The sequence below is a fragment of the Excalfactoria chinensis genome, chromosome 2 (genome assembly GCF_039878825.1).
Source record: "Excalfactoria chinensis isolate bCotChi1 chromosome 2, bCotChi1.hap2, whole genome shotgun sequence".
Lineage (NCBI taxonomy): Eukaryota > Metazoa > Chordata > Aves > Galliformes > Phasianidae > Excalfactoria > Excalfactoria chinensis.
Window position 1 is genome coordinate 53,041,760 of NC_092826.1, and position 25,535 is coordinate 53,067,294.

Below are 25,535 nucleotides of genomic sequence, written 5' to 3' on the forward strand. Positions count from 1 at the left end.
GTATTGCCTTATTCCACTGTAATATTTCATGTTTCTATATTTGCATATAATCAAAATAAATAGGTTTCTTAACAGTCGCATATCTCCTTAGTGGTGTGATAGCAGTCATTCTTAAAGATTACTACTTTGGCTGATCAATTTATGTACTATAAATTATCACAAATACATTTTAAAATTACTAAGCAATATTTCATTTGTTACCCAGAAACACAAAGCATTCTAGGCTTGCTACAGATAAATGGTGAGCTATGTTAAAGATATACACAGTGAAAGGAGAAATATGGCTTTAGCTTTGAAAGGTAATTCACCTGCTTCTAAAGCTTTTGCTTGTAAGACAAGGAAAAGGTCTAAGGCAATCCCTTGCAAATAAGCAATAGCTATCAGAATGCATTAGGTGAAACTAACTCACACAGTATCCTCGTACCCTTGACCTTCCAAACACATTTGCAGATAATGTTGATGCTTCTGACAGCATACACAAATCCTCACAGTTCTTTGTGAAGATATTTCAGTTCTGCATTGAAACTGTATTCTTTGTCATGTTAAGATGACAGTTGTTGTAAGATACAAGTTTTGAGTTATGCAGCAATACAGCATGCGTTACAGTCTATGTTGCAAAGCATAGCCATAATCTTGTAGTGCTTACAGTTAGAGAGTTTCTTCTGTGTGGCAGGTGGGAAATGGGTTAATCTAAGTCTAATCAGCTTAAATTAAACTGCCACTCTCAAAGGCTGTTTCTGAATCCAAACTTTCAAGATTCATATGTTGCTGTTACAGAGAGGAGAGTGGACTGGGAAGGTGAAAACTAAAAAAAAATTCACAACAGTTTTTTTTTCTCCAAAATCTGCTGAAATTGTAGTGTGAGAATGTATATAAACAGGGCTTGTTGCTTTAGCTTGAGGGTATTTTTATGAATACATACTGATATTAAGTTTTTTCTGTCTGTGTTTACTCATTCTACATTTCATAAATATATCCTTTCAGTCTGGGTGCAGGCACAGTGAAATAAAATACAGATTGAAAAAAAGTAAAAATATAAAATACTGTATCTTGGTCATCCTCCAGGAAAAAAAAAAAAATGCAGGCTCTTTATGGAGCTATTCACCCTCGCAGCATTTTGATTGTTTTGCAATATAGTCTAGCAAAAATGAAGATGTGAGAGGGAAGGAAACATGGGAGTAACAGAGTAGATTTGTACCTGTGTTCTACCGGCCTTTCTGAACTGATTTATCTGCAGCTGGAGTTACTGGGCAAGTCTGCAGAAACCCTCTCTTGGGGACTCGACCTACTCTATTGCCAGTGCACTTCCCTGTTTCTGTGCTGCCAACGTATGGCAGTGTGTCTTATAAAGCCCCCTCCATGGGAAGGTGTGATTTATAGGCACAACTCTGGTTCATCTGACATCATGAATATCCAAGGAAACAACTAAAAGGGAAGAAGGAAGGGAAAGCTGGAGGGAAATTTCTTCATGCATAAGCAGAAAATAAGTTTTGGAGCTACGCTTTTAAATGAATTCATCTTATTCCTATTAAAATCCTTAAGTTTTTTTGTTGTCCAGAGATAGACCTGCTCTCTCCATATTTCCATCAAGGCTGTGCCTGTACAAAAAGTGTTAAGGAATAGTATACTGCTACCTCAGTATTTTCATCTTCTATAAGAAGGTAAATGTCATCTTGAGGTTACCGAAAGAAAGTTCTGTCCCTTCCCACAAGAAGCTAAGGATATTATTAGAAGACCAACTCTGTGAATCTCAGTGCTGAGATAAAGACTGCAAAAAAATCAAGGGCTAAGGGAGATCTCTTGGCTTGTAGTGCTCTGAAGAATCCCCCTAAATTTTTTGTGTCTCTGTGACAGCAACTGTGTTAGTCTCAAAACTGTCCTAAAAGCTTCTGTCATTTGAGCTTTCTGTCAAGAAACTCCATCAGCTGACATAATAATTTGGATCAATCAGTGTCTGGATTACTCATGGCCCAGAATAAAACATTTTATCCAGGTGTATCTTGAGGACCTGGAAGAAAGACCTGTCTCCCTTTTTTTCCAGCATAAGTTTCTGCCATAGCCTAGCCAGGCAATGATTCAAAGACTGTAGCAATTAGACATGAAAAGATTTTACTTCAATATAGATTTGTACTAATTACTGTGATTCATCATCACCAGATGCTTCAAGGAATGCATGCACTGTTGGTTTTTGTGTCTGATCAAATTTCAGGACTGAACTGGAGATATTATCACCAAAGTATTTTCCAGATGTCTTCAGAAATAGGAATAATTAAAAAAAAATAAAATCATTTTAATGCAAACATTTCTAGATGACTGAAGTCAACCAGTCCTAAGGGCAGTCAGATATAGACTGACTATGACAGTGGGTGCTCATTTTGGGCCGTGTGCCCAGCCTGCTCTCCAGAAAGTTTCCCTTAGGTGAAGCCTACTCTGTAATAAAAGGCAGTCAGTTTATCTGTAATTCCTCTTATCTGTGGTTTCACATTGTGTGAGTGACAGTTTGAGACATTTGCTTGGCCAGTGCCAGATAATTTTTGACATCAAATTTGGAAGTGGATAGCATGAGGCTGGGTGTGCAGAGGAGCTGTTGTACTGTCTCAGGGGGAGTTCACATTTCGATAGATTGGCAGATAGGGACCACTCAGATGTAGATCACTGGAATGCAAGGAAGACTCAGAAATAAAAAGGAAGATTTGAATTTTTATACAAAAGTTCCAACTAATGACCAAGAAACTACAAGACCGGGAGTAGGTGAGCGGAACTGAAAAAAATTCTAATTATGACTAAATTGACATGGGCATTCTATACAGCAAAGACGGAAAATTTGTTTTTGAAGAGCTTCCTATTGCTGTCATCTCTTTAGGTCATAGAAGGATACTCTAGACCCTTTAAAAAAAGGTCTTTCAATAGTTCAGATTTAGCTAAAGATCAGTAAGTGCTATTTTAAATATTATGTCTGAAGTTTTTCCAAATTACATTTGTATTTCAAGCAAGTTTTCTAGAAAGATGCTGCCTTGAAACCTCACTTATTCTTTCTCTGTTATGTTAACTCCACTTCCTAGCCCCAAACTCAAAAATCATAAATTTGGTCCTAGTATTCTAAACTCTTATATAGATTCCTAAATCATGGTTAAGAAATGGATTTTGAACTTTATGCTACTAACTTAAACTAGTTTGTAAGAAGGTAGTGATTTTTCACCATTTTTGAGTAAATTGTCGACATTATAACTTAAATATTTTTATTATTTTTCCAGAACTGGAGGCAGAAGAATGGTGCAAACATCTTTGCATGGAGTGTCTAGGAACCAGGCTTAACGATATAAGTCTTGGAGAACCAGACTTGCTTGCTGCTGGAGTCCAGAGAGAACAAAATGGTAAGTAACTTTGTAATTGCTCTTATATGAGTTATTAGCTTATGTCCCATGTTATCTTTGCTAGGGTTTGTGTAGCTGTATGAATTTTTCCTTTTACCTAAAAGTAACTCATTAGTAACTAAGCATTTGGATGTCTTTACAATGCTTCATCATTCGTTGTTTTTGTTTTTGTTTTTTTCTACAAATGAATGTGATTATATTCCATACCAGATAGCACACATATAGTGACTTCATGTGTTCATTGTGGTTGGCAGTAACTTTTCTGGTTGTGAAACAATGGACTCTGTGGTGGAAAAAAAAAAAACACATTAGGTGTTGTTCCACAGCCTTTAAAAGACAACAGTGAATATTTCATCAGCACCTTGGACTGGATAACTCATACTTGCTTTAAACTTAAACCTGTCTGGAATAATGAAAAATCTACATCTAAATGATGTCAGTTATGGGTGGAAAGGACAATGGAATATTCTAGTCAGCACCAAGTCAAGCTTTTAAGTAGTTGGAACATAAATTTAGATACATGTCCAGAAAAGTTACTTGTGGATGGAATATCCAATAACAAAAGAAAATGTGTGATTATCCTGCCACATAGTTCTTATTAATGAACATGAGTGCAAAACCAAAATGTGCTCATTCATTCCTCCCTAAATTACAGCACTCAATAATTATTACCGTATTGATGCTTTTATGAAATCCAATAGCTTTTAACAAAGTAATAAAACAAACTGACTCAATGTTCATAACGAAACAAGCCAACTATCATTATAAACAAAATGACGTAATTAAATTACACAATGAATAGCACTATGTCAATTATATTTTATTGATTTCTTACTAGATTCCTTAATAACATTAAATACATAAAAATATCCTCAAAAAATTCTATTCAAACATCAGTTATTGTTCTTTTGCAATTTAAAGGAATTTCAAATGTTTGTGAAGTTCTTTCCACAGTCAAAAACGGGATTTAATTTGGTTCTTGCTTTAACTTTCCACTTGTCTCAAGCTGTCATGCAAGTATAGAGGGAAAAGCTGCTAATGTTGTAGTAAAGTGATAATGATCAGATACCACTCAAAGTATCCTATCCTCTGTACGCTTGTAAGCTGTAGGTGTAAGACTTTTATGCATGCCATTGAAGAGAGAACTATGTAAGCATGTGAAGTTACTTCAAGAATTAGCAGGGAAATATATCTCATGAAGTGTCTCTGATGTGAGCAGAAAAATAACTTAAAAATCCTTAAGCCCCTTCTGCAGTGTCCAGCAGCTTTCAGACCTGGATAGTAAATACTCTATTCCATCTTGTCCTTTGAAGGGAGAGATTCAGTTATACACATGACCTCCAAAAGACATAGATTAGTTCTACTGTGTAAACTAGTCTTGATTCAATTCCTTCAGTGTAGAATTAATTGCAGTGCTCCCAAGCAGCATCTATGAACATAATTAGCATCTTTATTGTTCTGTGTAAGTAAATGAAAGAAAACAAAGAGGCAAAGCATGTATATTTTCTGCATATCACGTGAATAAGAATGCATGGAGGGTATAATTAACTGTATTCTCATTAATCCAGTGGCTGTACACATATTTGAAGAGCACACTCTACTAAACCATTAGTTACATCAGTTACATTAGATACATATCTCCTTCCATCCCTCATCCTCTTGATGTACAACTCAACTTTTTAATAAGCATGCTTGAAATTCAACGCTTTCTCCTTAGTTGTCTTGTTCTGGTTTGGAAGTGTCTTTTAATCAATTTGAAAGGAGGAGAGAATACAGAGAAAAATATGTAAGAAGTCTATTTTATTTTTATTCATTTGAGTGTGCCGTAGGAGCTTTCTTTATGGATTCCTTAGGTAAAGCCAGTCAACTGGAACAGTGACTTCAGCTCATTGCAGTTATCTTATTCTGCAAACTTGTCAGTGTCGTTGTCTGCATGACAGTTTTATGAAAAAGGTGACTAATAGGAGGGTGGAAACATTTGGTGAACTCTAATAAAAATTTCAAGTTTATTTTCTTGCACAGTTTCCTCATTTTTATTCATATGTGTCCCCCATATACTTTACTTTGTCCTAATATTTTTAATATGTTATATTCTTCATCTGTCCAAGTATACCAAGTTCACAGATTGCATTCTCCTTGAGAGTACAGTATCAGTGGGTTTATAATTTTAGATTTTCTTTGACATTTTATGGGCTAAAAGCAATTGAGTAATAGTGTTATAATGTACTGCTTATATCTCTATGATATGACAGGGTGCTAACATCATTAATCCCAACAGAGTAGGTGTTAATCCCATCCCACTGTCTTTTTTAAACACTTCCTTTGCCTTAAAGATTTTTTGAAGTGTTTGCAATCTGATATTCTTGGGTCAGAAAAGAACTAACTGAAATAAATGGGTTGTTGTTGTTTTTTTGTTGTTTTTTTTTTTTTTTGTTTGTTTTTTTTCATAACTACTTTACTTTGTCCTAGTAGTGATATTTTTAATACACTCTGTTCTTCGTCTGTCCAAGTACTTACACATTCTTGTCCTTTAGAGGACATTTACATGATGTCTAGCAGGATCTCCTAAGGGTATTCAGTGAAAATATCAAGTTACCTGGCTATCTCTAGAGAAAGTCACCGACCCTGGGGGTATTCAAGGAACTACTGGATGTTGTGTTGAGGGACACGGTTTAGTGGGGGCTATTGGTAATAGTTGAACGGTTGGACTGGATGATCTTTTAGGTCTTTTCCAACCTTGGTGATTTAATGATTCTATGAAAAGAGTATGTTTTCTGTTGCATAGGCTTCTGTTTTAATCACTAAAACTAGGTGTATGGCCCTCCAACCATCACATTTTGTTTGCTAGGTTCTCAATAAATAATATGCTTTGTTATGAATTATCTAACATCTCTTTTTCATAGAATCATAGAATCATTAAGGTTGGAAAAAACCTTTAAGGTCATCTAGTCCAGCCGTCCACCTACCATCAAACCACTATACCATGTCCCTAAAAAGTTAAATATGAGCTTGTTGAAAGGTGATTTTTATTTATTTATTTATTTATTTTACTATCTATCTATCTATCTATCTATCTATCTATCTATCTATCTATCTATCTATCTATTTACTGTGACAGATGCAAAAGTATGGTTTTTAAAACAGTTTGTTTCAAGGACTGGCAAAATCATTGTTTAGTGTGCAGTTGTCATGGGTGAATGGCCGTACACTGTTTAGATATTTCTGTCACCTGGGAGTCAGATACATGTCAGCACAGTGACTGAAACTGGTTAATTCTTGTAGCGTTTTGGGTTGTTGTCCACCCCCCTGTTTTCTGAGGCTTTTATTATACCTATTCATTTCCTCTAATCCATGGGATTTTTTGGTGATCCTCATCCCTAAAACAGCAACGTTGGTCATGTTTTTTTTTATTTTATTTTATTTTATTTTATTTTATTTATTTTATTTTATTTTATTTTATTTCAAAGCAAATGTAGTTTCTTACTGTTTGTGAATATCTGTCCATTTAGATTATTAAGAATGAGAATATGGAATTAAATCAAAAGCAGCGAAGATTACATGATCCCATTTAGATAACAAATTTAGAATAGTAGGAGCGCAGCTGTAAGTACAATGATAGGACAAATAATAATACGCAGTAATAACTCCAGGGAAGAAAGTCTAGACTCAGCTGGACTCTAATAGAAATGACTACAAGTAGTCTTTTATTCCATGATACTTACACAAGCCTTTCATATTGCTTAAGTTTCTAAAGCTACTGACAGGGAAAGAGAAGGTACTCTAGTGTCTTCATGTAGGAAAGCAATTAGAAAGGTATCATCCAAATGGACAGTATACAATGAGTGACTATGTTTCCTATGGAAATTAAATCAGAATATTCAAAACAACATTGGGTGAAACAGCGTTGTGTGCAGACAGTGTTACTAAAGTTGTTCTTAAAGAACAGGTGCTTCTTTTCAGTGAAGACTAATTTGTTCAGCCATTCTTTTTTGTATAAAAAGATTCCACTTCCTTACTGTGTTTTACTTGCCACAAACTCATTAATTTCTGTTAGACTTAATGATGTGCTTAAATCCTCAGAAGAGGATTACAAGTTATTTCTCTATGCTATGTATGAAGATTACAAGCTACAGCCAAAAGATAGATTTTTGTAATGTAGTTCATACAGTTGACCTGTTTTAGGGCATTTTTAGGGTCTGTAGAATTCGTTTCCGATTTAATATGTGGAAACAAAAAAGGAAGTTTTTAATTCATTTTCTGTTGTCTTTAATCCACTGCTTCATTTCAGTTTTTGAAAATTAACAAAATACAGTTGATTTTTATCCTGAATATAAATGCATTTGCAGTTTTAATGCCTGGGTAAGCCAGTGAGGTTTCAGATTCTTCTCTATCTTACTATTTATCAGTGAAATAATAGAAAATAATTAATTTATTATAGCTTTTATATTTTTATTAAGATGGTAATAAACATTTTCATGCATTTTTAACAGAAGTAAAGCAGCATAATTATAGGCAAAGGTGTGAAGTTAATTCTAGAAGCATGGTTGCTCATTGTGTAAACCAAGAGAGAACTGCTTTAACTTACTTACATATGACCACAAAGTGCTGTGACCAAGATGTAGGACTCTCTTTTCACTTGAAATTTAGCAACAGGCAGCTGCAGAAGATTCACAGGTGGAAGAATGTCTTCCAGACAGAAACTGAATGTTTGTTTTCAAAGCCTCCTCTTGTATGGATCACACCAATCTGACTGCCTCCTTCCATAAGCACCTTTTTCCTCACATTGAAGTTGAAATGAAATGAAGCCTGTGGATTACAGGATTTCAATGTTATCTGCACAGCTTTTTTAACTGAGGTGATTTAGGTAAAGGAAACCAATGATAAAATGATTAGAATGAGCTCATTAGGCTTCTGAGTCAAAACAGTGAAAGAAGTATGGCAAAATGTCAGCATTTTCATTCATACTGGCTCCCCTACTCCCTGAACCTTACGTATTTTAGAGGGAGAAGGATTGTACTGCTGATGCTGAGGAACTGTGGCTGCTCAGCAACAGTAATGCCTTGTCCCAAAGGATAGCATCATCTTCCACCTCCCCATTTTCTTAGGCATTCATTAACTCTTATTTATTTAGTCTTACTAGTCAATGGACTGTTATTATCTCCTCCCACTGATACATACATGATGACTGATTCACAGAGAGGCTAAATATTTTATTTTGTGTGATTCAGAAAATCTGAAGACTGAATTCTTGCAGGACTGAGTCCAGACATCCCAAATATAGTCTTTGAATGTTTGTTCTTGCTGACATGAGTTTGAGGGATAAGCTTCTCTACAACTAGAATGATATCATTGCCATTATCTAGAAACCTCTTCAAATGGATAAATTACACCCTACATTTTAATTACAGAATTCATCTAATACTATTTGCAGCATCTGATGTCTTCAGTTTTCTGCTACATGAAAGTATTACTAAGTTTCAGTTTCAAAAGCACTATTGTACAGTCTTTTCTTGACAATTTGAGTAAGTACCAATGGCCCTACATTTTGCCCTGCAACTGATGTTCAGTTCAATCAGCCAGACTTTCTTTAATTCATGACACCTCACCTTAGACACTGACCTCCCCTGCAAAGTCAACAAATGTCTCTTGACGGTTTGAGGATACTATATGTCCTCAGTACCCTTGCAATATCCTCTTACACTTTAGAGCAGCAGAGCATTTTGTGAGAGTTCTGGTGGCTGCTAAAGGATTTTGAAATATTCAGTGTCTTCAACACAATCATACAATGTCCACTTCAGAAAGTAATTGTACCTTTCCATTTTCTCTTCTATGTCAGACATTCTTTCAGTGATGTTAAAGGAAGGATTTCACCTCGTACTAGTGTGCCATTCACCCCCACACAGTGTGTGATTTCACACGATATAAAGGGAAGGTGGAGTGAACTGTCTGATACAACAGTCATACCTATCTTTCTTTCAGACAGAGGAGGAACAGGAAGCAACACTGTGGTAGTGCAAAACTGGAGTCTAATATATGACAAAAGCACATTCGTGTATCTCTTAGGCAGTTTTGTGTGGTGTATCACAGCGACATTTAAACACTGAAAAAGGGCAAATGTATGATATAAACTATTCATAGTAAACTGAGTTATCTGGTTCTCCACCAGTCCCTTCACAGCGCAGTCACTGGCTCTCACTTCTATGTGAGAGTTTTTCATTCAGTATGTGTTAGATTCAACCCATTCTCAATACCCGATTCTGAGAGTTAGGGATAGTTCTTAATATCAGTTTCAGCAGCATGTACTATTGTGTTTATATTCTGTATCAGAAGACTTCTACAAAACATTAGAAATTTTTCACTTGATACCTTAGTCTTAAAACATAACTTTTATGGCTAAGTCTCATTAATGTGATTAATGGGAACTTCAGCCTGGAAGAAGAGGGTGAATGTCTATGAGATGGAATGAATCAATTCAGGAGTCATCGATGGGACAAAATTAAATTAACTGGAACGCAATTACATTGGGAATGGCATGTTTGCTTATAGCAATTCAGGACAGCAAATCTAAGTGCCCAGTCAGCGGTTCTATTAATTTTTCAGCCAAACATTTTTAGCTTTATTGATATGCCCACATTCATTCACACTTCAGTATATTTTATATTATTTCAGCTATTTGCAGTATTTTCACTGATTTGTCAGAAAAATACATATAGCAAACACTGTAAAAACGGAGAAATGATTTTGGAGATATGGACTGTCAAACTGGAAGCTGCATCTGATTTTGACTTTTGAGATTATTTCACTTTATACCTCTTTTGATTACTTTAAACTCCATCCTAATTTGAAGAAGTAAACACAAGAAAATTCTATGCAGATACCAGATGGAAGATATTCTATACCAAACTGTCATTCCTTTATTAAGTAATGAGAGATATTTTCTATCAGGTGTTCCTTTAAAGTGAGTTTTTCTAGTCCCCTTTATCATTTCTCATGTTCACACTGTTAATTTTTCTTCTTTTGTCTACACCTTTCAGTGTAGTATCACTGACAGTCTGCATTTCTAACCTGTTTCAAAGATGAAAGGAAACTGTTCAAAGAGGTTGTGAAACATCCACTCTCTCCCATTTGATACTATTAAGCCCTAAGATTTTGGTGCTTTTAGTGTTAAAATACTCCAGCACTTCCAAATGTACAACATAAAATTTAACTGCTTTCATCTTTCATCTCTCATCTTTATTAGCTTTCTTCAAAACAAATTAAATTTTTATTTAAATTTCTCTTGCTATTATTGTGGTTTACCTTTTTCTTTTTTTTTTTTTTTTTTTTTTTTTTTTTTTCCCTATTATGGTAGTTGTTCATTTGCTTATTAATTGACATGCAATTCAGGCACTTTAGAAAATTGTTCATGCCCTTGACCTTTTATTGCAATGAGTGCACTATAAAATAGAAGTGCAGTTGGTAGCAATTGATGTCAAGGCCATAATAATATGTTCTGTTGAATCAGATTTTTCAAGAAAGCAACCAATAATTAAAAATATTATGAATTTTATTGAGTTTGGCAAATAAATAGAAACTGAACACAAAGAAAGTAGTTATTAAAAGACTTCAGTCTGTAGTACTGTTCTTTCATAGGAGAGTCTCTATTCCAAGTCAAAGCAAATTTTGATTTGTTGAACCTTCTTGTGACCTTACATGGACCTTACTGTGAGGATAGGGATTTCAGCTAAGTTGCTGGTGATATATGTCAAAAAGAACACTGAAGATCATCTCTAAAAGAGGTTTCAGTGTGTTGTAATATTTATACTGAAAATGAAAGGATGATTCCCATCTTACTCTCCTCATGCACATGACAGTGCTTCTTGGGCTTATTCTTGGTGAGAATCCTCACTACTGTTCACACACTAGAAATTTGAGCTTGATTTCTAAACCTTCTGTAACTAGACTTTAATTTCTTGAAAAAAGGAAATTAATTTTAAACCCTACTTTAACTGGCTATGCCTTATTCTGCTTTTGTTTTCCAGAGCGATTCAATGTATATCTTATGCCTACACCAAATTTAGATATCTATGGGGAATGTACAATGCAGATCACACATGAAAACATCTATCTCTGGGATATCCACAATGCCAAGGTCAAGTTGGTCATGTGGCCTCTGAGCTCTTTGAGGAGATATGGACGTGACTCAACATGGTTCACGTTTGAATCTGGAAGGTAAGAGCTAAGGAGAAATGGCAAGGAGATGTAAGTTATTTTTGTAATGCAGTCTCAGTTAGATTGAGATGCCTCTCATTTTAAAGTAAGAAAGATAGAGTACATGACTTCTTCATAGGCTTCCGTTTGTTGAATATTACTCTTCAATATATTCAGACCAGTGTCTGAAATAAACATTAATATACCTCATATTTAAAATGAACTTAAACTTTCCTGCCTGTCACATCCCCTTCCTCTGATTTTTATTTAACTGCCATTGAACTGTTATTCTTAAGTTTTATGGGTCTCTCTATGCTTATATGCTAGTGTGATACATATGTGAGTACTGTCGGTATAAAAGAAATGAATTCTGGGTCATGGAAAAGGCTCATCATACAGGGAAATAGCTTCCATCACAGTAGATATTACTTTTCGGATGTTCCTGATGACTGATTGCCACCCTGGTGTATAATTGCAAGCAAGAGTACAGAGAACATTGTGAAACCATAAAAAGGCTAGCTCTATTTTCCAGTCTGCATTTCTTTAATCCTCATTGTCATTTCTATTCTCAGATCAGTTTTAAATATCCATGCAGCTCTGTTTTGCCTCCCTTTCCTATCTTTTTTTAATGCATTTCATGCCTTCATTTTCTGTCATTAGGTTCACTACCTTTTCTTTTTGATACATTCCAGGTTTATTTCTGTCCTTGATTTGTCTTACATTTTGAAGTTCTATACTTTTTAAAGTCTGCCTTACTTATATTAAAGCTTTGAATTAGCTGGAGCAACCTATGGAATCACAACTGTTCCTATACTGTTTGTTTAGCTGCACTGCCTCATTAAAAACTTTATACTTATTTCAGTGTGTAATTGTTAAATATCATTATGTTTACAAATATCAAATATTTGCCAAAGTGCAGTTGGTGATCACAAACAAAAAGACAGATGAGTTAGAACTTACAGCCTAACGAGGTAGCATAGCAAGCAAAATTCCTCCCCCACTTCTTACTGATGGGATTTATTACTTAGCTCATAAGTTTGCATATCCAGATTGATCACCCGAGAATTTTAGTGCTCTGTTACTTTTCTGTGGTAAACTCACCAGTATCAATCATGAAGACATAATTCCTATTTTTTTTATTTGTATTGTTTTTCCAAAAATCAGCAAAGGCTGAACCATACTTCAGTTCAATTTTGATGATTAAGCCTTGGGGCTCATTCAAGTGTACTATTTTAGCAAGAGCAATTTGCTAAATCATGCCTTCACTCAGGCCTTAAACTGTCTCATGGGAAACTACTTCAAGCAGCTTGCTGTTCAACACCAGAAAGTGAATGAAATGCCAAAAACAAGGCCTAAAAAATACCATATTCATGTGGGGAAGAAAAAAATAAGGAAAGAAAAGGATTTAGCTTTGTCCTGTTCTTTCTGAATATCCCATTCATCTGACTCTTTAACTTAACTTCTCTTTCCAAATATGCATTCTGTTAAGGAGGAAAGGGTAATTTTTGCATAGGATACTGATTGATGTGTTTGTTTATATATATATAAGCATATATATATATATAAGTATAGTATATCTCTCTTGAGAAGATCTACTCCTTTTAATTGACTCTGGAGGAAACTACTTGAAAATGAGAATTGTCATTAACTAAAAATTGAGATGCAAAAACCAATTCAGATTAATCACTTGAAGTTGATTTGTTATTTATCTCATGTGCATGCTTTTTCTGCAGTGTTTTCATTACAAAAAAAATGTCATTCTATATCATACTTAAATCTTTCTTTTTGCAGAATTGTTACTTTTTGTACCACTCTATTTCTATCATACATCAGAACTAACAGAGTATACATATTGGCTGTATATACTCAGGTAAAATGGGAGTTTTATCTGTCTGCTTCTTCAAGCCTCCCACAGAACTTTAATTTCATACTAGTATCTGAGTATTAATATAATCATCCCCTACATCCATAGACCATGTAACCTGACAAAGGTGGATTGTTTTCCTGTGTTTATGATTATGAGCTAGTTCTGCCTTTATCTGCCATGCTTTATTGTCTTTGATCTGATTCCTCCCTTTTGCTTCCTTGGGAGCTTATTTTTATATCTCTGATTTGGAAATGCATAAAGCCTAGATAAAATGAGCAGAAAAATGTGGAGGTAAAAAATAGAACAAGGGAAAAAGTCAGTATTTTCAATAACATCCGATATATAGGGCAATACTAATGCTCCTTTTTTAAATCTGTTGTTTATTTTCGTGGGGTTTTATTTTTTAATCAGCATCTTTTTTATCTTTCTGAACACAGTTTTATCTTTGTCCCTTGATCTTCTAGTACCTTAATGCAGTAAATTCCTATGCATGCTGTCTTATCAGAGGTGAAGCACTCATCCATGTTTCATTAGAACATTACATAGTAAAGTGGTAAAAGTGTTGTTGCTTTACTTTTTCCCTAAGGCTTAAATATTAATAGAGACAATTGTTTTCAAGAAAATGTTTTGAAATAAGTTCTTATTTTTTACTGACCCTTAGCAGTTATGCAGTATATTTCCATGTGCTTAATTTGTATGAACGTTAAGAGGTCAGTTTTATATATATTTATTATCCATGTATATTACTTTATTTCACAAAGCGAATCCCTCCCATTAAAATAAGTGGACATATTCACACAAAAAAAAGATACTGTGATAAAAAAGTGGATCAAACTTAAGCTTTCAAACAATTAAATTTATATTTAATAAACATATTGCCTTTTATTTAAATTGAAAATGTGCTCAGATATATAAAACTAAGCTGTTCATTTGTCTAATGGTTACAAAGCTGAGAAGATGTCTATATCATTGGAGGAATTAACACAGATTTTTTTCCTGCTCATTTTTCCACTCAATTTGAGTTTGTAAGTATCTTTGCACTAGCTATGAAGTTCTTACTCTTCATTACATAGCAAACTACTGAAAGTAAATATTCCTCACAAACCAATTTAGTCAATTTTTATTCTTCCCAAATCAGGATGAGGGGAAAGAACAGTTTTATACGTCTTAGTTTGATGCAGAATGCTGAGATTCTCATAGTTTGAAGTACCTGTGCTATCACAGTATCACAGTATCGTGTGAGTTGGAAGGGACCTTAGAGATCATCGAGTCCAACTCCCGGGATTCAAGCCTTTCGGTGTAGCAGAGCAGCATTTCTACCATTTGCGCCACAGGGGGGATTCGAACCCCGGGCCTCTGGTGTTGCAAGCAGCACCTTATACCACTGCACCACCGGAACCATAAACTTATGGTTTAACCCAGCAGGTGGCTGGGTCATTTGCTCAGTCCCCACCTTCTCAGTTGGATGGGGCAGAGAATCAAAAAGAATAAAGTAAAACTCATGGGTTGAGATAAAACTTTTGACTAAGATAGAGAAAAGGAAAAGGAAAATAGTTATGACTACATATGTATATGCATTTATGGTTGTGTATAATAAGTGATGCACAAGCAATTGCTCACCACCCCCTGACCGATGTGTAGCTAGCTCCCAATCAGGGGAAGGGAAGAGAGAATGCTCCCACCCCCGCTATTTCAGTATGATGTTATATGTTATGGAATATCCCTTCAGACAGTTTAAGTCAGCTGTCCTAATTCTGTTCCCCACCAACTTCTTAGGCCCTTATCTGAGAATGGCTGTGGCTTTGTACAGCACTTCTGAGCAGCGACTATAAACACAACTATAAAAATGTTGTGTTATCAACATCGTTTTTCTCCTAGAACTAAAACATTGTATCATAGCAGACACTCTAAAAACAATTCAGTTGTAGCTGAAATTAAGACAACCCGTCAAAGGTATTCCCATACAGTCAATTAATTGATCAAAAAATATTAATTCATGTCTCTGTTGGGCACAACAACAGCTTTGTACTGATTGATACTGTACCTCTGTCATAGTGGATGGGAATTCAGTAATTTAGAATATGTAGAATACTTTTCTGAAAGCCAGGCTTTACACTAAACTAGATTCAGATTGGCTTGGCTGGTTTTGTTGTTGAATCATTAATAAGTCAACAAGTTTTCCTTAATGTACATACCCAGGTCATTTGTTCAGGCACCTCAGTATTGTTATTTTCGATACTGAATATTTGATACTGGACATACTGTACATAAGAATGCAATTGATCTGTGCAAATGTGCTCATTTCTCTTGGAATCTGTGGAATTACTTCTCCACATGGGTGTTAATGTGTGACTGATCCTGATTTTAAGGTCCTGAAATGAAAAACGTGCTCCTTGGGAAGTGCCCACTTAACTGTCTAGAAGAAGATACTGCAGGTATACTCTGGAGTAATTAATTTCATGCAGTCTAAGAAACATGCCAAAAAGGTAATAGAATAGACTCAGGTAAATTATCTCAGGTACCAGATTAGGTGAGAGGTCACTGTTTTCAGTGCCGAACTTTCAGTATTCATTCTGTTTCTCCAGTGTAAACCGAAAAATCTTAAGGCCATAAAAAATGTTTAAAATATACTCTCTGGAAAAAGCAAAAGCAAAAGTTTTTGAAGCTTTCCTTATAGAAAACAAAAACAAAACAAAACAAAACAAAAAAAAAAACTGTCTGAGCTGTTTTTCTAAGAGAATAAGAAGAAAATTCCTAAGAATTCAGATTTTTTTTCATATGTTGGAGTAAGGAAAAGTAAAAATATATGGACATTGTTTATGAAATGCTCTTTTTTTTTTCTTTTTTTTCTTTCTTTTTTTTTTTTTTTTTCTTTTTCTCTTTTTTTTTCTTTTTTTCTTTTTCTTTTTCTTTCTTTTTTTTTTTTTTCCTGCAATTCTGCCATTTATATTAAACAGCATTTTCTAGGTAAATATGGAAACTGTCTTGTCCAGTCTGCTAAATGCTGGTCTGAGGCATCTGAGCCAAAGTCATGCTGATGTCAAGTTATACACAGTGGGGAATTGCAGTATGGCTTTTTTGTGTGGAAGCCCAATCCAAACTTTGTCAGATACCTTCAGTTTCCAGCTAAGCAGAGGGGTGGAGACAGTAATGGTGCTCCTAAAGTTTGAGTAAGAATAGAAATAACTGTGAATCCACGACACACTCTTTTTTCTGAAATTTGCTTTCTTTTATTTTGTACATAAGATGTTGAAATTTAAATGATTTTGTGTGTTTCCAAGTTTATTTATTCCATGAGTTTATAGATCATAGTGTGAATAACATGGCATCATAGCAGATTAAACTATTCCTTCTTTATTTTACTCTGATTGTGTTGTTTTATTATTCATCAGACAAAAAGTAATGATATGTGGTATTCCATGTCACATCTGAGATCTGAAATCCATTTCTTGGGTTAAGAAAATATTAAGCTCAAACATGACAGAGTGGTTGCATGAGGCTTTCTCAGATACTTTTTTTTTTTTTCAATTTATGAGACCCAAGACTGACATACTCATTTTCTGAGATGTAGATACACAGATGCCAGGGTTATCTGAAGCAGAAAGTTCAGTGTTTGCTTCAGGCAATACATCTGACTGAAGTCTTTCATTTGTCTGTCAGACCTCTTTGGTGATTTTTGGTATGAATGTGGAAAATACTAGTGAATTAACTCTTCAGTTATGGGAAATACATTCTAAGTGGGGAGAGGTCCCTAATATATGAACCACATGAAACAGTTGTTCCAGAGATTCAATGGTGATGTAAGTACACCAACTCAAGCCCACAACATCCTGAAGAAGAATATTCAATTCTTGATTGCCGATGTAATGACTAAATCATGAAATAAGCTTATCATAGATTAAAAAACACCCCAGAATTTCTAAGCATGCTTGGGTTTAAAAGCAATTTGAGTGAATGATCTTGTGCAGATCTTTTTTTTTTTTTTTTTTTTTTTTTTTTTCCCCTTAATTAATCACGTAGCTCTAATTTTAGGATGAGACAATGCCACCACTGAAAAGATTCAATTAATTCCCAGTGTTTGGAAAGCCAAGGTTACTTTCTAATATATTGTAACTGTTGTTCTATTCCTACTTTTTTTTCCATTGAAACTTAACTCCATCTCCCAGTTTCCTACTGCCAAATTCCTGACCTGAAATAAGCTCTGCATCAAATCTGATTGATTTAAACCCTGTCTTAAAAGAAGTTGTGTGTTTAAATCATCTACATGACTTTTATTCTGGTTTAGATCATTGTAACTAATCTAATAGCTCTTTTGCTGGAGGTAAAAAAAAGAGAAAAAAAAAAAAAAAAGAAGGAAAATTAATATGGCTTGTTATAACTGATTTATAAAGTGCTCATTGCATTTTCACTTCCCAAGTTTTCTCACAGGCTGATTTAATGATGGTAGGAAAGAGTGTGATCCACCAAAATTCACACAGCAAAATTCTCTACAACATAACCAAATTTGTCAAACTGAAGTTGGGATTATATAACAGCTTTTTTTATTCTAAATTTCTGTTCAAAATTGTCCTACTTTTCTTTTGTCCCTGCTTTAAAAATTTAACCACTATCTACAAAGCTCTTGCTCTAACTGAAAAAAAAGAACACCTGAGATATTGGTCTAATTTTTATGAGAAAAAAAAAAATGACATCTCAAAAAAGACAATGTATTTAAATAATACAGTTTTCTTTGTCAAGTCTTTGTAAACAGATTGAAAAGTCATTGACTCTTAGAGCAACAAAATCCACAGCTGAAGTTGTATAGCACTGAAGTTTTATAGCACATGAATGAAAATGTATATCCATACAAAATCTGTAGGAATTAAAACATTATTAATTTCTTGATGAATTTGCAACAAGTGGAATATATGGTCATCTACAGTTTGTCTAACGAGCACATATGATGTACAAATCAAAATAGAAGCTATTTACATGGTATTTTCCAGCCAGGTAGGCCCAGCGTGGATTTTTCTTTTCAGCTGATCACATACCCCATATTATTGGGTCATCAAAACATTACAAAGCTATTCATGAAATAACTAATAACTGTATTGTGTTTCCCTAATATATTAGCAGATAGCACGTTACATTTATTTTGATGATTGTGAGATAAATGGGACTATGTCCTCAAATTGAAGCATATAATTTCCTTTTTCCTTTGTAATATGTTTGTGTGGCAAAATCAAAGTAGGTCTAGTTTTAAAGTGTTTTGACAGTATGCCTCATCTTGCTTTCTAATGACATTACATCTGTACTTGAGCCCAGAGAATTTGATATTAGGACTGCTCTGAGAGTAACGTTTCCTTTTTTATTATACTGAGATACATCAGTGTTGGATTTTGGTAGTAAGGCATTAGAGGTTGAATCCTCCCACCAATAAGCAGCTAAATTTTGTTGTCATGAACCAAATACATATAATTGAATTCCTCCACATGATAAAAATTGGCACCCATTGATGTCCATTGACACTTGCTGAACATTTATGGAGACCAAACAGTGGGTGTGAGTGCTGTGAGGCAGTGGGTTGTGAATTTCTGCAGTGGTGACAGTGACAGACACCACCTCTGGTGGAGATTTCTACAAGTGCAGCATGCAGGCTCTTGTTCATGGTTTATGGTGTTGACTGTGTTGAAAAATAGTGTTCCATAGCTGAGTATTTGCTCTATCAAATAATGTTTTTGTGTTCTTTGTATCTGTTGTAGTGTCCATGGAAATAAATAGGAAGAGTTACTTTTGAAGCAACCTATGTGTTTACCATTTTCCAGTTGTCACATTTTCACACATATTGCTTGGCTGCAGGCATGTATTCTTACATTAATATTCCTGATGCTGAATATGACTAATGAGGTTATTGCTGTGCAATGTATGAGCAGAAAGAAACAGACACAATAATTCATACATTCTTAATTATATTAGGACTCAATTATTATTTCTGCCCCACATTTTAACCTTTGAATTCCACAGTGGGCTAAAATTAATCTCATATGGCAGTTCTGAACAACTATAGATGGCCCAGCACCAGGTCTTTTTCTCTGCAGAAATTGAATGAACCTTTAACCTTCTACCTCAAAATATGGTAGGACTGATGCATCACAAATTTGAAACATAAAATATTTTTTTTTAAAGTGTCACCAGTTAAAAAAAAAAAAAAAGGAAAAAAGCAAAACAAACAAAAAAAACCCCAGCAAAACTCAAGTACATATCTCTACAAAATGCTAACACATTTCTTAACACTCTTTATTTTCATACAGATACCATTTACAGTAAGAACCAGAATTTCTATTTCAGCTCCTAAACAGTGTTCCATTTCTCTTCCAAACCAAACCAATTTGCATGAGCTGATTAAAAATGCTGAAACAAGGCACCTAATTATCTATATAGACAGCAGGAGAGTGTTCTATACTTAACATAGGGAAACTCAAAATGCCACACTTTGAACAGAGACCATCTAGCTAGAACAAATACTAAGCACAAGTAAATCCTTTTCTCCAAAGATTGTGAATGTAGAACCATGACTGAGGAGATTTGAAATGTCCTCTCTGTGCTGTGCACTGTACAAACATAGAAGGAAGTAATCAATATGCAAAGAGCAAGATTTGCACAACAGAAGAGCCTTGTTCATGAATATGTAGGAACCTGCTTGCTTGCACACACAGAGCACTGCAAAAGCATAGAGAGGTGTGTTTTTAAACAGTTGTGGGCTTCATCTGTTGTCAGAAACTGTGGTTCCTAGGCTTCAGCTGGCACGTAGATTTGCTTTGAGGGTCATTTGGATGTCTGAATGATTGTATTTTGTGTATCATATGGAAAACTGCACTGGAATTTTTTATTTTATCCTCAGTCCTGGGTTTTAATGATGCAAGAATCAAGTTTTGCATAGCAGGACTTCTACACATGAGCTGAGAAATCAGTTTTAGAAGGTGGCTTTGGAAGCTTTTCTAGTGTCTGTCCGGTTCTCCCTGTTCTTTCTGGTGGTGTTAATTCATTGTTCTCACAAATAATATGTTAACTGATGAAATACGTATTGGCATCTTACTGTTTACCTTTACTAAGTTGTAGCATTTCTGCAAGGTGCCCACTGGCTCCTTCACTTTGAAAAGAGATTATTTGAGTGGCTTTGACTCTTGGTGTTTTTCGGAGAAGTGCAACAATACCTCTTTGTTCTGGATGCAGAAAGCTTATGACAGCAGAAATTTCCATGTTTGCTCATTTCATCAATCGTTGAAATCTGTTTTTTCATTGAGTTGAATGCTGCTATCAACAGAGCTTTATATGCATTCATATTGCATATGTACATTTGCACATGTGTGTGTAATCTCTGCACTTAAGAACTGTCTTATAATATGTATTTCAGGAGGCTACTGACTAGATATTTTCTATTGCTTTATTTCAAGTCTCATTTAAAACATCAATTGATGATCATTGAAGTAATGATCAGTTTCATTAAACTGTTTCTGCATTTCCATTAATTTCATTAATTAATGATTAATTCCATTAATTGTGTCGATAATAATTGTGTCGATAATAATCGATAATTGTGTCGATAATAATCAATTAGGAAAAAAGTCTTCTCTACTCTAAGAGGCTATAGGTAAAAAAAAACAACAAGATGGTAATATTAAAAGTAAATTGATGGGGAATCAGCTTTCATTTGTTGTTTGTTAGGTTTTGGTTTTTTCGTTGTTCAGAATTTTTAAAAATTATATATTCGTACAAAGCAGAGAACACTTAGGATTGGTTAAAGCCTTTAAAATGTGCTCAAAAACTGATACAGGTTTTTCATCACTTCTCAACAGCTTATATCTTAAATTCTGTGATTCTGTGATCTTAATGAAATCCAAGTTACGTTTTGCGAGCATTTGCTACCAAGACAAATTCAAATGGAAGAATAAATATATTTAGAGTTGTATGCAACTTATAAAATAATGTAACATGTGCATTCTTCCCCATTGTAAATACTCTGGCAAATGGCTATACATATGTAAATAGGAAGGCCTGGATGAATTATCAAATTGATGTTTTGTGGGTAATTTATTTTTAAGAGAGTGCTGGTACGCTCTGGTGGAGTACAAGTGCATGTGCTAAATTCAGTTAATGTTTTCAAAAAGCAGTATGTTAAGAAGAAAAAGGAGCTGAGAATTGAAAACTATGTCACAGCTCTCCCAGAATTATCATACATTCTGCCCCCCTCCAGTCTTTCACTGCATCTAAGTGTCCTCTTGTTATAATTTAAATTAACTAAAGAACACTCAAAATACTGTCACATATGGGAGATGGAGAGCACTTAACACACAATGTCTGCTCAGTAGCACTCTAGAAAAGCAAGGCTATTCTTGAGGTGGGCTTCACTGGTCCCAAGGGCTCCTTTAATCTTCCTCTTATAAATAAGGTACCAAAGGAAAGTTTGTCCTTTAGCCCCTGTTAGTGGAAATGCTATTAGCTGCTGTGTTCCTCCTAATAGTACTTCTTCACTATCACTGTAAGTTATTGCTATTATTGCACTATTAATAATTCTGTGCTCTGAGTATAGCGTGATGGTGTGTGATTTATTTCCACTATGAGTAGTCACTTGTCACGCATTCTCTAAAAAGCTTCTGTCTTATTAAAGAGGGGGAAGGAAAGGCAGAATGTAATGGAATCCCTCAATCTCAGCAGTTCCAGACATCGTTTGATCTTTCTGACTTTTGGAAGAAAATTCAGTGCAGTGCTATAACTCACCGAACTGCTTCATCTGCTTGATTATCCCGTCAGTGTCCGAAAAGTCAAATATAACATTGCTCTCAAATGGCTTGCTTGAATCAATGCAACAAGGCATATTATTACATTTTAAAGATAGATATATGCTTGTATATATGTTAATTTTCTGTCCAAACTTGAAAAATCTTCCTCCATCAGTATACTTTAAATGATACCTGATGCACTTTTGGAAACAACAGTGTCTTGGGAATAGCAAAAGAGAACTTTATTTCCTTAATTGTGTGCTATTGTACCTGAAAAAATAGGGAAGTTGACTTATGAAGTAAATAAAACTGCCTTTGATAATATGCAGCATTTTAAAACCTAAATAAATAAATAAATAAATAAATAAATAAATAAATAAAAAGAAACTGAAATCCTCTGACCTTAACTATCATTTACTGTCAGTGAAGGAATTGAAGGGCAGTTTAGATGATGATTCAGTAGAAAGCCCTGATGTTCTTTCAGGTGATGATTGAGAGTGCCTAACCTTTATTTAATGAAAACAGGTCAGATGATCTATCTTTCTGGTGACTTACTTATCTCAGAGAACTGACACTGCCACCAGAGAATAAAAAAACAGAGAATAAAGGGTGAGAGCAGTGATCCAAACCAGCAGTGGTCTGTAGTGAACCATGGCATGAGTGTGCCAAAGGTGTTTTGTACATAAATTGGACAGCAAGTGGACCAGCCTGCTAAAACTAGTAGAAATTCCAGAGATTAATGAAAATCAGAAGGAAGTTTTTGTGTGGGAGAACTGAATGAGCTAAGTGTACGGAATCAAAGGATGAGAACGTGCTCATGACATACTTGAGCTGGTAAGAAAGAAACAGGGAGGGATTTTTTGAGTAAGGGTAGATTTTATTATTTTTTTCTTATAAATCACTATAACAGCTTTTGGAATATGTTTAGAGTTTTAGGAATTACATCTATTCAAAACCTGTGGAAGATCTGAGATAAAGTAGCAAAAAGAGTTTGGTTGGGGTAAGTGCTTGTCATTGGCAGATGCTGACCATCTCAAATTATTTATTTCACAGGTAGTTTGTCTTTTCTGTTAGGCTTGCTTAAGCCATGTTGCACTGATTTCTCTCTCCAAGAGAAAAAAAGAAGAAAGAAAAATGAGCATGATTAGCTCTCAGCCTTAGAAGTGCAGATGAAATGGAGGGCTGCCAAGAAAAAAAGTGTTCAGTGCATGTGAAAGTAGTGTCAAATAGCTGGTAAAAAGGGCCATCAGAGAAATTAGAGCAAAAAATAGTAATACACAGAAATAGAAATGTATATTAGCATTTTTCCGAGAATAATGCTCTGTGGTACAAAGGATGTCTATAATATGAATGTTCCAGAGTGAGAAAATGGGGAAATACTTCAAAAAACTTGGATGTTGTCTGGGATACTCAATATGAATTTTATGGCATACTTTACATGACCCCAAACTTGTTCAATCTATTATACATAAATGTCTTAGGAAGGACTGGTCACATATGAATGCAGGAGTACCCATTATACTTGATTTTTCACATAAGGGTCTTGTGCTCTTTGTATTCTGCCACCCATGGTGTTACCTTTTTGGATAGCTATATATATATATAAATGTTTAATGAAGCCAGTAGACCTTGCATCTATTGTTCGTGGATTTTTTTAAACCTGGCATACAGAATCATGAACAGAAGTAATTGATGCAGTACAGCATACAGAGCAGTTCTGTGGATGCTATAAATTCCTTATAAAAATACTGCTAAAGCAGTGTAAAACAATAGGAGCCTAAATAATGAAATATTGAACCTAGACAAGGAGTATATATTCAGCTAAGGTAAATTAATGAAACTGTTTGCTATTCATCAGAGGTTGAAATATTCGTTTAACAAAACATCAAAAAATGGAGAGCCATTCCACACAAAGGAGTTTTGGAAATAAGGTAATTCTTGGAAAACATGTACAGTCTCTCTGAGTATGTAATTACAAATTGTAACTCCTGCTTTCTAGTACTTTTTCATTCTTTTGTATGAGTTTCTCTCTTTTTTCTGCATCTTTTGATCTTTGTGGTTCCCTGTGATGTTTTCATTTTGCAGGCCACTCTTTTTTGCTTTGTTTTGTTTCTGTTTGTTTTTTGTTTTTTTACACTTCTTTTGTTCAGTAGTACTTTTTCCTACCCACTTACTTGAGTAATTGAAAGGAATTTCTTCTTTAATGTAAGAAAATTTTACTAAAATATTTTGAGGATTCTCAAGTTCTTATCAAGCTGTTGCTTACCTGATGACTCACTGCAGTTGGTTTTAAGAAGCAGGCTTAAGACAGATACTAGCAGAATATTTTCCCACTGCTGGAATCAACAGCAGAAGGATATTATCATAGGATAATATGTCAAGGATGGTCTCAGAGTTGCCAGGCAAATTGAAGATTTGATCCAAAACAGAATTGCTACTGTTTGCAATTGTGAGAAGGTGTAAAAGCTGCCTACTTCACTTCCTCCTGGTTTATGTAAAAGAAGGAAAGTTAAAGAAAGTGAGAGGGAATACCACATATAGGAGATCAGTAGAAGTTCACTGAATGCTTTTATACTTGTGGTGGGGGTCATAGTTTTCAGATAATTATTTTTTGATGTTACTACTGCGTATACAGTTTACTGCAAGGAACTTATTTTACTTCTTGTTTTTGCATGCATGTCTAGCTAATGTTAAGACCAGGATTGTGATCTAAGCTAGGATTTCTGGTTGTATTTTTTTTTAGCAAATCCCTATCCCATGTCTCATCCCTGGTGCTATCGTCTGTCCCAGGGATTGCTGCTGTGGCAGGCTATTCCCAATGTGGACGTGACAACCTGCCAGTTTTGTGCTTGTTGAGTCCTTGGATATCATTAGCATATGTTAATTACTCATTAGTGGATGTACATAGCATGGTGAGTGTCTCTAGGTAACTCTTCATGCCCATAATATTTGCATATGACTTTCTGAAAATTCCTCTGTGGCCAAAGTGGTCAAAGCCATAGCTCTCATGCCTTGCAAACAGAGTGACATTGAAAGAAAATAACAGTGCTTAAGTCCCTGTCACAGTAAAATCTTAGTATATTGAAAATTTCAGCACTTATCAATGCTTTAAGTGACCAAATCCATTAAGTATAGTGTGTTATAAAGGGCCAAAGGGGCACCCACTTGAAATGTTCTGCAGTGTTTTCTCTTAAAGAACAAACAGCATAGTATGCTGAGTGTGTTCCCTGTATCACAGAATCACAGAATCATTAAGATTGGAAAATACCACTGTCAATCTAGAAAACCTGTCCCTACCATGCCCATTAACCAATGTCCCTCAGTGCCACATCTACCTTTTGCTTG

General features: G+C 34.8%; 1 protein-coding gene across 1 annotated transcript in view; it reads left to right on the forward strand.

Annotated features, from left to right (window-relative positions):
- DOK6 (docking protein 6) overlaps positions 1-25,535 on the forward strand; it is a 232,577-nt gene that overhangs the window by 131,270 nt on the left and 75,772 nt on the right. Inside the window, exons 4-5 of the mRNA XM_072329206.1 lie at positions 3,255-3,374; positions 11,396-11,585. Coding sequence (XP_072185307.1) covers positions 3,255-3,374; positions 11,396-11,585 — 310 coding nt within the window. The remainder of the gene's footprint in view (positions 1-3,254; positions 3,375-11,395; positions 11,586-25,535) is intronic.